The following is a 14,706-nucleotide window of genomic DNA, read 5'->3' on the forward strand; positions in this document are numbered from 1 at the left end:
GTTTTTTTTTTTTTTTTTACTTGTCTCTTACTTTCTAACCTACATTTATCATATGAAACTCGATGAATGTTGGAAAATGGCTTTCCAACAATTCAAGATTTTTACCGCATACTTTTCTCTCTCTATTTCTCTCCTTGGTTAATTCTAATTTGGCAAATGCCTTTTTCCCCCCAGAGAAATATACAGTACACTTCCAGTAAGATAGAGAAAGAGATAGTGAACCTGGAACAGCCTGAGGTTCAGTGCCATGCTCAAGGGTGCAACAGTTAAAGCCACTAACCAACATTTTTAATGACTTTTGCACATATTATTTAATTCTTTTGATTCATTTTGATTTTGAAACTCATGCACCAAAACACTGTTTATATATTTTCTGTATTTCGTCAGTGTTGCCTGAACCTACTTGAGGACATTGTACAACCACAACAACAATTATGTTATAATTCTAACCTGGGGCATAAAAGTAAAATAATAATACAAAAAAAACCCTCATTGCGTACAAGTAGGGATACATATCAATTGAGATTGTGCACAGTAATCTTGTAGGGATTTTTTTGTTGTTTTTAGTTTCAGTGTAACAAATAACAAATCTACTCCAGCACAGTAATTGACAAGATCATGAGATTTTGTTATTCATGAAAACAATCTAATATCAGATAGGTTAGAGCATAAATTCAAATCTTTCAAAAGGAACAAGAGAGATGGAAGCAGATTATGACTCATAAGCCTCCACTTTGTTGGAAACCACTGTGGGGGATAGATCATTAAAATCTATCAGCATCTCTCGTAAAAGGAATTCATTGTGGAAATTCTTTGATGAATAGTAAATTCAATGAACAGCAATTATTTGCATTTTTAAATCTATCTATTAAATGTATTAAAGCATTTATCAAATAGAAATCTTTTGTAACATTATAAATGTATTCACTGTCACTTTTGATCATTTTATTGCATCATTGATGAATAAAAGTATTAAAATATTAATCTCTCTCTCTCTCTCTTTTTATCTTACCACAACAGTTTGAATGGTATCCTTGTTTCCACAAAAATGTTAAGCAGCAAAAACTGTTTTCAAGATTGATAAAAAAATAAGAAGAAATGTTTCTTGAGCTGAAAATTCAGCTTTGCCATCACATGAATAAATTAAAATTGTAAATGTATTAATATAGAAACCAATTATTTAAAATTGTAATAATATTTCAGAATTATACTATTTTTGATCAAATAAATAGATCAAACTTTTCTCAGCCTTGCTGAGAAAAGACTTCTTTCAAAAACATGAATATATTGTAATGTTCCCAAACTTTTGACTGGGTATTTTAAAGGAAGGAAATTGGAGGTTTGATCAAGCACAAAATGCAACGAATGCACAAATTCTTAGCTAAATATTCCTAACCATAGTAAAAAGCTTTTTCTCATTTGTTTTAATGTAGGGCTGTCGATTTAACATATTCATTTTATACAATGTATTATTTATAAAATAGATGTACTGTACCAGATGCAGCATGCCTTGCCAAACCACACTTGATGCAGACAGGACAAAATGAGTGAGAAGCCGGTCACACAGGACGTGCTGTTTGTCTTAGGAAACAGCTAAATTGAGTGCAAAGGAAAGAAACACCCAAACCTTAAGTTTTTAATTTGACACAATCTCTTAAAAAACAAGCAGCTCGTGGCATGAGATGCTGAAAATAACCCATCAAAACTGGCAAAAGAAGTCCTTATAATGCATGTTTTCATAGACCAACTATTACAAAATAATACAGATGTAATGGAAAAATATATCCTGAACGGATTTATACGTTTAGGACACGACTGACAAACTCAACTGCATAATGGATTACCGCTGGCTGTTGGCCATGTGATGGGTTTTTGCAATCCAACAAACAACATTGACTTCTGAAGTCACTTTTTTGTGATGTCTTTTCAATGCATTGGTCGTCTGCCAACAACAAAAAAATATTTTCAGAAAAAAATTGATAGATACGATTCATTTGATTTATAAGCATCTCATGTAATCAATTTAGTTTCGATTCTTAATCAACTAGTTTTGTGCCGAATGGGAGAATCATTTTCATGAAAACATAAAAGCAAGAAAGAGATCTGCTGTACAGGTCTCAGGACCGGTGACATACTTGGCTTAAGAAACGTTACACCCATAAGTATTTATAAAAATATATTTCACAAAGTAGGAAACAATACATGGATATCTTAGATTACAATACAGAGAGTAGCTAATTAAACATACAAGTGTATGAGCATTAAAGCACAGTAGAAAATATGATTTGCATGAAAGACTATTTTATATATACTGTCCGTCCAAGAGAATCGCATCGATACAAACAGAGTATGCACGCAGCTCCAGTGCCAGATCCCCATGTGCAATAGCTAACGTGCATAGACAAAACCTATCACTTCAAAGAAAAGCTAAGAGAATCAGCAATGATTCTATGTACACATTTTTTCTTTTTGCTCTAATATCATACAGTGCAGCACATTACGCATGTCTGTTTCTGTATTTCATACTCAGTGGTTTCTGACTTTTGATTTAAAAAAATGGCAGGGGTCAAATATAAACATGAACTAGATGATTTCAGCTATTGTGCTTAGAATGATCACTGATATCACTGTATATAGTGTGTGAATATATATATATATATATATATATATATATATATATATATATATATATACACACACACACACAGTATCAATAAAATATTAAATTGTCTTTCCTGGTCAAGAACAAACCCTCTGTGGATTTCACAGTTCAGTGTAGTTAACGAATCTCACTATGTGATTTTCACTACAGAAATTCAGCTTTTAAAAAACAGTGATGCAGCAGAATGAAACAAAGCTGAAGAGGAAAAGCTGGAAACTTTAAATTAAACAATTTCACTCAAATAAATAAGATAAAATAAAAAGTACAAATATACTCAAACCTGTAGCACAAAACAGACGACTGGCGATGAATATTTATATATTTATATAAAACATACACAATAATGAAGAAACACATCAATGTTCTAAAAAACATTGGAATACGACTGTATTTAATGCTTGCTTTTGTAAAACGAAGGCCTCATTGTTCCCACAATTCTCTTGTTGTCCTCAATTCAGTCTTACACACTCTAATCATCTCTGAGTGTGAATCACGCTTAAAGCATATGGATACAAAGGGTTGTATAAAGCAAGCCTCAAGGCTTTTCCAGTTTACTCGAGAAATCTGGCCACGTAGTATCAAAGGGTCGAATCTTATCTCAGCAGGCAGATCCTAAAGCCAGTGTGATGTATTTTCATTGCGCTCGCATTTGTTAAATCACACATACATTCATAAGTAATGTAGACAATATATTGCTATTTAGTTTACCTTCTTTTTAAATGTTCCTTTATCTGATTGGCTAAATGACGTCAAGAGATCTGTTGTCGCTGGGGAGCGGTGTCATGTTGAGGCCTCTGCAGTCCTGTTTCTCCTGCCACAGTGGGCTACAAGGTGTCCCAAATGTCCTCTTTCCATCCAGTCTTTTCAAGCGACTACCAAGAATCAAAGTTCTGATGCTTCTGGTGGTCACAGTGAACAACAAATACCCAAAATACTGCTAGACACTCAGTGACGGTAATCTAAACTCACACTCCACAAGAATCATTGACCTCCTACTATAGACACTGTTAAGTTCTGACGTTACGATGCACGCTGATGTGGTAGATGACTAATGCTATTAGGTCTCGCTAAGAAGTTTTTTTTAAAAAGGCGCTCCCCCCCCCCCCCCCCCCCTCCCCTTTTAACAGCAGTGTCTAACATCCCCGTAGCATAATACACACGTTATGTGGATGAAAGCAAAAGGTCCGTAGTGCTTGGAGGTCAAGTCTCTTTGTCGCTCTCGCCCACGGAATAGAGCTCGCCCAGTCTTCTGAAGCGCGGCCCCCACTCTCTAAGGTAGTCATAGTTCTGGTCCGAGTCTGAAGAGGCTGTTTCGAGGGAACTCAGGGAGCCCGCAATAGAGCCCCTGCCCTCATAGCCGTAGATTTGAATGGAGTCGTATGGTGAAGCCGTGGGGTCGTTGTCTGCCTCGTGAAGCCGTACGTTGATGAATTCATCTACGTCTACTCCGTTCGGACCCGAGTGCTGACCTTGTCTGGGCATGAACTGCAGGTCAGGCTTGATGTCCTTCCTGGGCAGATAGCCGTTGATGCCATCTGGGTTCTGCAGGGTGGCGATGTCAAAGGCCTCCGTGTCCTCCTCCCCGCCTCCCTCGTCATCATAACGGATGATGTTCTCCCTCACGTCCTCGTCGTCTTTGATGATTAGAGGCTCGTTCTTGTGTCTCCTCAATGTCACAAACAAGACCACGATAACTGAAAGGCACAAGAACATCCACTTAGTGATCTCTACCTTTGCCTTGTGCAGTTATTCTTTTACAAAGTGCTTTTCAGATTCAGATTTTACATGCAAATCACAAAGTACATTTTTAAATTAAAACAAATAAGTAAGGACTAAAAGAGGGAGCTGAAATGACATACCGAGAAGTAGAATTATACAAGCTAGAATAGCAATCAGAGCTCCCATGCTGAGACCAATGGGTAGAACAAAAGCCTCGACGTTACACGACTGCACAATGCCTTCCCTGCTGCAGCCGCACACCCTGATAGTTAAAGTGTTCGTGCTGCTCATTGGAGGCTCTCCGTCGTCAGACACAACGATGGGCAGGAGGTACGTCTCCTGTTTCTGACGCCGAAAGGAATCGTGCTTGGCAAGAACGCTGATCGAGTTATCTAGGGAGAGATAAAGTTTGGCTGTGATGTATGAAATCAAAGACAATCCATGCAAGTAAATGGTAGGGAAACGACACACTATTAAATTTACGACAAGACAATGTCAATCCCGGTAATAAATAAACAGATGGATATAAATAGCTTCATCTCTGCTGTCAATCTCTTGCAAAGGCTACGGGAGTAGTGAAAGTGTCTCAGGAAAGCAGACAAAGAAACCGAGCAAAGTACTGGAACCTCCACTGGTGCTTCTTTTCTGAAGTTGTAACTTCATTATCTGCCCCCTCATACCTCAAAGCATATGTTGACGCTCTCCAGTGTCTCAAGGAGCTCCTTCAGTTGATACACTGTACAATATCTCAGTAAAAGCCTTCAGTTTTTATTTCAAGAAAGAAAATAAAATCAGCTACTGAGTGAAAGGTTTAGATAATACCTCAGACAGATACAACACAATAACCAAGTTACGGAAAAAGCTTGATAATTTAATAGAGTCTTGGGAGAAACCAAGGCAATGTTAATGTAAGCATTTATTTATTGCTTCTCATAAGGGTGAACAACTGGAAGTTCATCATTTAAAACTACAAAATGAAAGGACATCACAGAACTCACTGGAACAAATATCGGTAAACTGAACAGGGTTGGAATTTAATTTCCGCTCATAAACATGCTAATGAAAAATGTAAATATGGCTTTCTTTTTGTTTCCCTGAGATCACAAAGCAATTATCTGCAAATGCTGTGAGATGATTTATCAATGTAATTAAAGTTCCATTTTTTTTTTTATGTGTCACTATGTGTGAAGAACATTGTCCTGAACTAATGTATCTTATTTCTCCAAAGAATATTCACTGATATGCAATCCTTATTCGTTGCTATGATTATCTGACTATATTTTAACGTGCCTACGCAGTTATAGTCAAATTAAATCTTCTTAGGTTTAAGTGCATTCGAACATTTCATTCTAGTCACATTTATAGCAAAATGAAGACTAATATAATATTCTGACAGTATATGGGAAATATTAAGTTGTGTTCGAGTCTTCAATCTCTTTTTTTTCAGGGCACAATACCCCGAAGCACAAATTTTAAGGTCACGATAACTGCTGGTAGTTCCCAGCTCACATCAGCCTCTCCATGTCACCATCCACTGCAATTACAGTTATCATCACAAACAAACCTCCTCAGCTCAGATCCAGAGTTCTGCTTCAGACAACCTGCCTGGTGTGTGCAGGTGGTAACCATCAAAGACCGCATGTGTGCCTCCGTGATGAGCATATCTAGATCATTGCACATGATCTTTGAGACGAGACTTCAGGATGGATAATCATGCAATTAACTGCTACTGAATAAAATGTACCCATAATTGTATGGTAAGTTCCCTGTACATAGGGAAAATATGATTTATAATGTTATGACTAAAAGAGAATGTGACTTAATTCAAGTGTGTGAAGACTTTACCTCAGAAGGTATGTAGAGCATAGCCAGAAAAAAAAAAGTAAATGTACAGTATCTAAAAACCAATATTTTATTTTGTCCATACAATGAAAGTCAGTGCTGTTTTGGACTTTCATTATATGGACAAAACATTTGAAACATCCTTCAAAATGTCTTCTTTTGTGTTCCACATAAAAAAAGAAAGGCATACAGATTTAGAATGACATGAGAGTGAGTAAATGATCACAATATTTTTATTTTTGAGTGAACTATCCTTTTAAGGGACTCTAACAATACACAAAGTTGTGCTTTTTAATCATGAATCACAAGTAACAACATATACTGTGATGAAAAAAAACAGGATATAGCACGAATTTGGACATGTTGTCAAATTGCTGCAGAAGTTTTGATGCCAAGCGCGATCAAACACACATGCACACTCACATTCGCGCACAGCAGAAGAGATGAGAAAGCGGCCTTAGTGCACCAGACGCCTCGGGCTGTGCATCAAAGCCTGGTGTCCTTACAGAGCTTTCTCCTGTCTCTGTGATGGAGTGGCCATCTTTAACCTGAACTCACTCAGGCTGACTCATAATGCTTGCTGCCTCTCAAGATATCACTGAGATTGTCACTAATGACATTCCGCCTGTCTGCTTCATCTCTCAAGGTCTGTCTTTGTCTTAGTCAAATTGTTCAAAGCTTTTCCTATCATTGTTTTCATCTTTATTTTTAATTATTTTTTCCTTGTAACATTTTTATTACCATTGCTCTCTGTGGATTGCTTGTTCATTCTAATAACAGACATAACATATTTACTACAATTTATTATAATAAATTATAATTATAACATTACAATGTAATATTTATTATAATGATACTACATGCTTTATTCATTTGCCAACTCACTATTAAGCGTTACCTAAATTAATATCTTTATATCAGTCTATTCTTAAAACTATGTTGTCTATATACATTGTATCACAGCACATAAACAAACAGCAGAATACATATATAAATATTACCATAAAATAACCGGCTTTGTATATTAATATACACGCATTATAAATAACAATTTCTCTAACAAAATTGAAATAGAAAATGAGCCTATTATTAATACCTGTGCTGTTCTTAAATTCTTAATTTCGTTTTTAAACCCCTTTCCTTTAAAAAACAATAATAACCATAGTTTTAAGTATAAAATTGTTTAAAATAATTTTTCAAACTTTGTTACTTGAGGTTGTTTTTGTACAATTGAGACCTATACCAATAATAATAATAATACATTTATTTCTTTACATTCACATAAACATATATATATTTTCAGTCGAGTAACTCAAAGCGCATTATGGAGATCCACAATTTATTTCCTTTTGACACTCTTTTTGTTACTTTCATATTAACTCAAAACATGACTGTCCCTTGGAAGGCAAAGCTCTTTTGATGTAACGTCTGATCCGTCTGGTTCAAAAATATCACGTTTCCTCTTTTTGGTGAGCAGCCAAAACAACAGCTCCTTCAACGGTCAGCCATAAGACCACATGCCAAATGGAACTAGATCAATAGTTCTCTCTCAAGTCTTCGAAAGCATAGTGCAATACTAGGTTGTGCAGTGAGAACAGCAGGAGCACAGTGTGAAAAGGAAGGTCGGATAGGTTATACAAAAAAGAAAGAAAAAAATCAGTGTATTTAGCAAACAAATTTAGAACCATCTGCTGCACAGCCTCAACTTTGAGTAAGTCACCCTACATCGAGTTGCATCGCTAAACCTCGGCTTGGATTCTGTTCATTTGCTTTCTTTCAAAATGCACTGGGGAGTACAAAATAGCTGATGTCCAGACAATTGTACATCTGCTAACTTTTGGGTACACTAATTCTGCCAGATTTCCCCTTCAAACGCACGCCTCCGGACTGCACTTGACACACAATGTTTGCGCTTGCAGATCTCTCTCTCTCTCTCTCGCTCTCTCTCTCTCTCTCTCTCTCTCTCTCTCATAATTATTATTATTTCCCAGCTCTCTTTCAAGTGACGTCAAGTCACCTTTATTTATATAGCACTTTATACGATACAAATTGTTTCAAAGCAGCTTCACAGTAATAAACACTAAAATAACAGAATCAATGATGCAAATTTCTCCCAAAATTAGACCAATTTAAATTGTGCTGCTCCACATAGACAACAGTGTCATTATTAAGCTCAAGTCAGTTCAGTGTTAATTCTAACTCAGGCTCAATGGAAAAACACGCCTGTGTATGTATCGTGGCAGTTTGGGAATTAAATGTCCGGTGAGTGCCGTAAATGCTCCATTGCGTTTAAAAAAATAACTTGCCACCTTCACTAAATCTGACCAATAGTGTTAAAGCAAACGTGAGATAAAAAAAAACAAATTTGCTGAAACACCCATGACATTTTATCCGGTTGTGGACAGTAACAAAGGGAGTTTGTTTTTGTAAATTTATATTTTGGGATACTTTTACTTATACTTCATTACATTCCAAAGTATGATATTGTCCTTTTTACTCCACCAAATTTCATAAAAAAAACAGGTAGGTTCATTAAATAAAGACAATACACTTCGCATATACATGTAGGATCCATCTTGGAAAACAGCCTTGACCAGTCGAAACACGAACGACGTGAAGTGAGCTGAACTGTGACTAGGTGTCATGTGGATGGAAGGAGAACCCAGGCGCAGACAGCAGATGACTCTCAAATGATTTATTTTGGACAAAAACAGAAAACAAAACCCACGAGGGGGTAAAACAGGACTGGAGCAGAGTATAACAAGACTAAGACACGATGACAAACAAAGACTCTGACTTGACAGGAAACGAACTCACAATACTGATTAAACAGGTCTTCAGACAATATACTCACAGGGATTAACACGCAAAGTTAGACAATGTACCGACACAGGACAGCAAACACAAGGGGATTAAATAGGGAGACACTAATGACAAAGACAGGTGAAGCTGACTAGACAAGGACAGGTGAAACTGACTAGACAATAATGACGAGACGGGGATAACAAGGGGGCGGGGTAACGTAACGAGACAACACAAGCACATGGCCAAACAATTGGCCATGCGCTTGTACACAAAACATGATTCTGTCATGATCCTGCCACAAGACAAGAGGAATCAAAGACATGATGGCAGAATCATGACACTAGGAATCTCATATGAAAGTATGGGACCCCTTTTTCCCTTGTAGTTAGTCACCCATATATATTTAATAAACCGATATAATTCATGCATTTCCATGTAATTAGATTTCACAAATGTAATTCCGATCGACCAGCTCACTTAGCACGGCTTTCGTGGTTCGACTGGTCAAGACTGTTTTCCAAGATGGCTCCTGCCTGTATACGCGAAGTGTATTGTTTTTATAAAGTATCTTCTTATTAAACTGTGTGTACACTTAGAAAGTTCTCAATGCTTTGGTTTGCATGTAGGGACCCTCATTATGCTACCGTGTTAGTGTGGGGCTATTTTGAGCCTTGTTAGTGGTATTAACTAGCGATTTCATTTTACTTATTCTATGCCCTATATACTAGCGTTATAAGCTAAACAGTTTTTAGAGATAAAACTCTTTACATTCGATTATCATGAAAACAAATCCCAGAGACCGGTCGACTCGGTACCAATGTGTTATTAGACCAAAGGTTCATTTTGCGCCGGAGTTGTCCTTTAAACATTCAGCATGCAAAACACAACAATGGTAACAATTAAATTGTATTTATTATTTATTCTTTTTTAGTTACTAGAACTCTCATGTAAGTGAACTATACTAACCAAGCGATATACTTTTCCTTACGTACAACATACTATTCCTATTTCACTTTACTTTAAGGCAATCGGTTTGCATGCTTTTTTTAAAAGTCTAACTAATTAGATTTTACAGTGTACACAAGACAACAGTGCCATTAGTTTGAGTTAGTTCAATGTCGATGTTGCACAATTTATCAATTACAGTGATATATTGTCTTACCTAAATTGTTTTTGATGGTGAAATTGGGATTGTTAAGCACCTCTAGGCGGTAGTGGAAAGTGTGTCCCTGGGAAGGATTGTCTTTGTCCACAGCGCTGATGGTCTGAATCACCTGTGGACACAGACACGCAGAGAGGGACCGGTCATCCATTACTCCACTTTTGACATCATATGGGGCCAGACATTGACAGCAGACAACACGGGATGAAAAATCTGTCTCATTCGCTCATAAAAGTAGAGACCCTAAGCTTAGGGGCGCGGCTTTGGCAGCCCACTTTTCTGTGCCAAGTCCATCTATATATCTGCCACCCCCGTTCAAGACAAGTTATTTTTCTTCATGATTAACAGCTTCCTGAAAAGCAGGACCCCGCCGTCATCATTCCGGTCATTCTTTTCCGCACATGGATGGAGAATGTTCTCACGGTGAGTGTGTTAGAGGGCGGAGGATGAGGAAGTACATACTAATACTGTTAGTCACAGACACTGCATGTCGGCTAGAGCGATGCAGGCTCTTACTGGGCATGAATGGATCTGATTGTTTTCGTTTTCTGCAGAGGGAGAGAGTAGCTAAAAAGGGCCACCCAGGTGTCGCTTACTTCTCTCTCTTAAATCAATAGGCTATAATTTACCGTGGCTGACCATTACGGAGGAGCTTTGAGAGGGAGATGCTGCTGGCGGGCCAGATTGATGCCCTCTTACCTGTCCAGGTTTGCCATTCTCACAGAGAAAGGCTTCGTACTCGGTGGCGAACTCAGGGGCGTTGTCATTTATGTCCAGCACTTTGATTGCCACTATGGCTCTGGAAATCTGGCTGTGGTTTCCTAATACAAAAAGAGACAAGCTATTAAAGCAATGCAGACAGAAGTACAGTGGCCAAATATAGAAGGGAGCTATTGCAAATCCCAGGTAAATAAAATGACCCAGTTACTGTATTTCCATTCTCTTTCTGCCTCACACCAATTTCTTTCTCTCTCTTCCTCTCAATCCCCCCCACCCTCATCCATCCTCATCCTCTGGGTTGATGGAGAGACAGATGAGACGCATCATCCGTTTGAGCTTTAGACATTATCAAGTATGCAAAACAGGATTACGGTGGAGAAAAAAAAATACATTCAAAGTGCTTTTGAAATCCCCTGTACAGGTGCATGTTTTATACATGAAGGTTAAAAAAATGAATATTAATAAAACGGTGGCAGGTGAAGTCTAGAAGACAATAAAGGGCAATTTAATTAGATTAACTTTTCATTGGAATTATTCATTGGCAGTAATTTACAGTCCCTTTTGAGGACCCATGTAAATGATTGTATTTAATTAGGGTTGCAACCACTGACTTTTAAAGCAATTATCTATTCGTTTGGCTTTAGCGCATGTCAATTCAGGGCATACTGCTGTAATGTGTGACACTTAGAACAGCACACAGCATTTGAAATGCATTTGACCTGTCAATTAATTTCCCTCATTGATCGCCCTTTAAGAAAAAATAATAATATTTGGAGCCTAGAACAGACGTTTCAACATAATGCAATAGCGCAGACTCATATTCATAGTCATGCTGTGTGGATATTTCTGTTCAATTATGTTTCACCATGCAAAGGCATCAACCAAAAAAATAATCCAGATTTGTTGGTCATCATGTTAAAACACTGAAAAAGACAAACATTTTTCAAACAGCCCTTAAATAATTCAGTTTATTCTACTCTTTGAGCTCTTAGACATCTTAAGTTAATTGTATATGACAACATCAGTATTTGTTTTCCTCCTCCAGGGGAAATTTTTTGGCTCCAATATCCGAATAATGTAGCTGTACATGCCAATCAAAATGAATCTCGAGGTTTATGGATGGCTTGCGCAGTGTTTATTTCTGGTCCACAGCTTGTGTTTAATAAGTTCTTTATCCAGTCAACAGATGTTCTTTTATCTGTTATGTACAGCAAACAGCTCTGGCATGAGTAGAAATTACTCATTAGATGTCCATGAATTGACTGCTGTGCTGTTTAATTCAGTAAAATCTCAGTGTCTTCAGTTTCTGAGAGCAAACTTTTACACCTTAAAATATGTCGATGGTAAATTAATACCTGAGGTGTTAGGAAAATCTTTATTTTACATTGGCTCTTATGGTTCATTTAAAGTTAGAATCCAGGTGTTGGTCTTTTTATCTTAGTGCCTTTTGAGAAGTTGAATATATACAAGCATGTGTTTCTCTATTGTAAATCTTATGACATAATAAAAAAAAAAAGGTGTTAATTGTGATGTGAAATTTGTATTGGTCTGAAAGTGCCTCTACACAGATTTTAATGATCTCTTTGCACATTACTGTAATGATCTCTTTGGTATTGTTATACAAGCATTCTGAAACACAAAACATTTATTGTTTCAATCAAGAAGAGAAAGAAAGGGAAAATGAACTTACGAACTTCAGCGGCTGTCACGGTGATATTGTGCCACATATCCGTCTCTCTATCCAGAGGTTTAGCTAATGTGATCTTCCCGTCATCAACATTAATGTTAAACTGCCTCTCTAAATCTGTGTGTCTATCAATAAAATACCTATAGAAGGAAAACAGAGAGAGAACAAAACAACATCCCTTAGTATATGAGGTAAAATGACCCAAATATTTTGGTAAAAGCATTTCATAGAATATTCAGTGGCAAACAAGTCAGTGGCAAACAAACCAATAAAAATGTACACAAAATATGATATAAAAATATTTTTTTTTAGCATCATGTTTTTAAATGGCATGATTATCACAAATCAATTTATTATTTCCTGAAGATATGCCTTTCCAACCTGATCTCACGGCAATTCGTACGAATTTTACGAGGTGGCTAATTCATATGAATTCATACGACCTCACTCGTACAAATTCGTATGATTTTTGCTAATTCGTACATATTTTACGAGTTACGAGTGAGGTCGTACGAATTTGTACGAATTAGCCACCTTTTAATCACTCGTACAAATTCGTACGAATTGGTCGTGAGATAGCGTTGGCCTTTCTGTCATGATTACAACAAAATAAACAAAATAAAAATTCTGAGATTTCACTCAGAAATGTATGGCATATTTATTTTCAACCCAGTTCATATGCACCTACGATTTACTTTACTAATTTACTAATGTCTATTTGGGCATTGTCTCGAAAACAATCTGTGTGTGATGTATAACTGTCAAGAAAGCCCTAGTGGATGAAGAATGGGTTGTAAAATAAATAATTCGAAATAATTCATTGGTCTGGATAGTGAACGTGAGGAAAATGTTCAGCCGTGGTAAAGATCCAGAGACTGAGGGTGGAAGTCCAGGAGGAGTGCTGTACTGCTGTGCAGGCAGCCAGACACGATTCCCACCTGGGATCAGTCTCCAGGAGGCTGAGTGGATTTCAGTCAGGCTCTGACAGCTCCACGTACCACTGAGAGACAGACCCTGAAATGTTCTGCTATGTGTCAATCAAACTGACAAAGTTACTGTGGGGGATGGAGTGGGAGAAAAAAAAAAAAAATCAAATCTGTAATTAATTATTCCTTGGATTTTGTTTAGGGTGTACAGAAAAAAAAGATACATTTATTCAGGGTTATCCTAAGTATGTATAGCTCGGATTTTGATATATTGCATGTGCAATGTTTGTATCTCATTATTTTGTTTCAATGTGAGACAACTCCTCTCACTTTAAGAAAAGAATTTCTTCACTTAATTTATATAAATTTGAATTTATTCCTAAAATCGATTTTTTTTGTGTGTTGAGTAAAATCAGTTAAGATTTTTTTTTTTTTTTTACAGGATATGCTTTACACACATGATGAACAACATAAATCACACATTATCACCTTTGTTTTATCACCCTAAGAGTCAAACCATATATTACATGTTAATATAATTAATTATGGTAGCAAAAACAGCATTTAATTATAAGTCACGCCACAAAATGATAACATATAAAGTTCATGTTGTTGATTAGTATTGCTCAGGAGCTCTACTTGCTAATGTAATTATACTGTAACCTGAAGTGTGACCATTTAATGACATTACGCAAATGAAAATGGTAAAAGAGGGAAAGAAAAAACACTCTCCATTGTGATGTAAGAAAAAAAAAATGGTGATGCCATTCGATTTTAATATATATTTAAAATGGCTTCACAATTTTTTTTTTCTTACATCACAATGGAGAGTGACAATTTTTTTTCATATATATATATATATATATATATATACACACACAGTATACACAGTATATATAGAGTATATATATATATATATATATATAAACAAACTAATAAACTTTTATATTAAAAACTAAAAATCTATTCATTTTTACAAAAATAAAATCTCTAGTAAAAGAGTAATTACAGGGACTTTGACAGAAGGACAATTTATTCTACTGTAAATGTTTTTCAGTAGGCTGCACTCTGTAAATGAGCAGTAACCAAATCAAATTACTCTGCTTCCTCTTTATAAGTAAAGCGTACATCACATCAATATAACACAATCGCCATCAAGACCAGTCACACCATGTCTTAGCAT

The 14,706-nt window shown here is 36.4% G+C and overlaps 1 protein-coding gene across 1 annotated transcript in view; it reads right to left on the reverse strand.

Moving 5' to 3' along the window:
• Window positions 1-2,961: 2,961 nt before the first annotated feature.
• Window positions 2,962-14,706, reverse strand: part of cdh8 (cadherin 8) — a 110,033-nt gene continuing 98,288 nt past the window's right edge. The window contains exons 8-12 of the mRNA XM_056248454.1: window positions 12,601-12,737; window positions 10,890-11,011; window positions 10,191-10,302; window positions 4,522-4,773; window positions 2,962-4,356 (exon numbers count right to left, since the gene is read on the reverse strand). Coding sequence (XP_056104429.1) covers window positions 3,863-4,356; window positions 4,522-4,773; window positions 10,191-10,302; window positions 10,890-11,011; window positions 12,601-12,737 — 1,117 coding nt within the window. The 3' untranslated portion in view covers window positions 2,962-3,862. The remainder of the gene's footprint in view (window positions 4,357-4,521; window positions 4,774-10,190; window positions 10,303-10,889; window positions 11,012-12,600; window positions 12,738-14,706) is intronic.

This window comes from Rhinichthys klamathensis, unplaced genomic scaffold, assembly GCF_029890125.1.
Source record: "Rhinichthys klamathensis goyatoka isolate OS25496 unplaced genomic scaffold, OSU_Roscu_1.1 h1tg000055l_1, whole genome shotgun sequence".
NCBI lineage: Eukaryota > Metazoa > Chordata > Actinopteri > Cypriniformes > Leuciscidae > Rhinichthys > Rhinichthys klamathensis.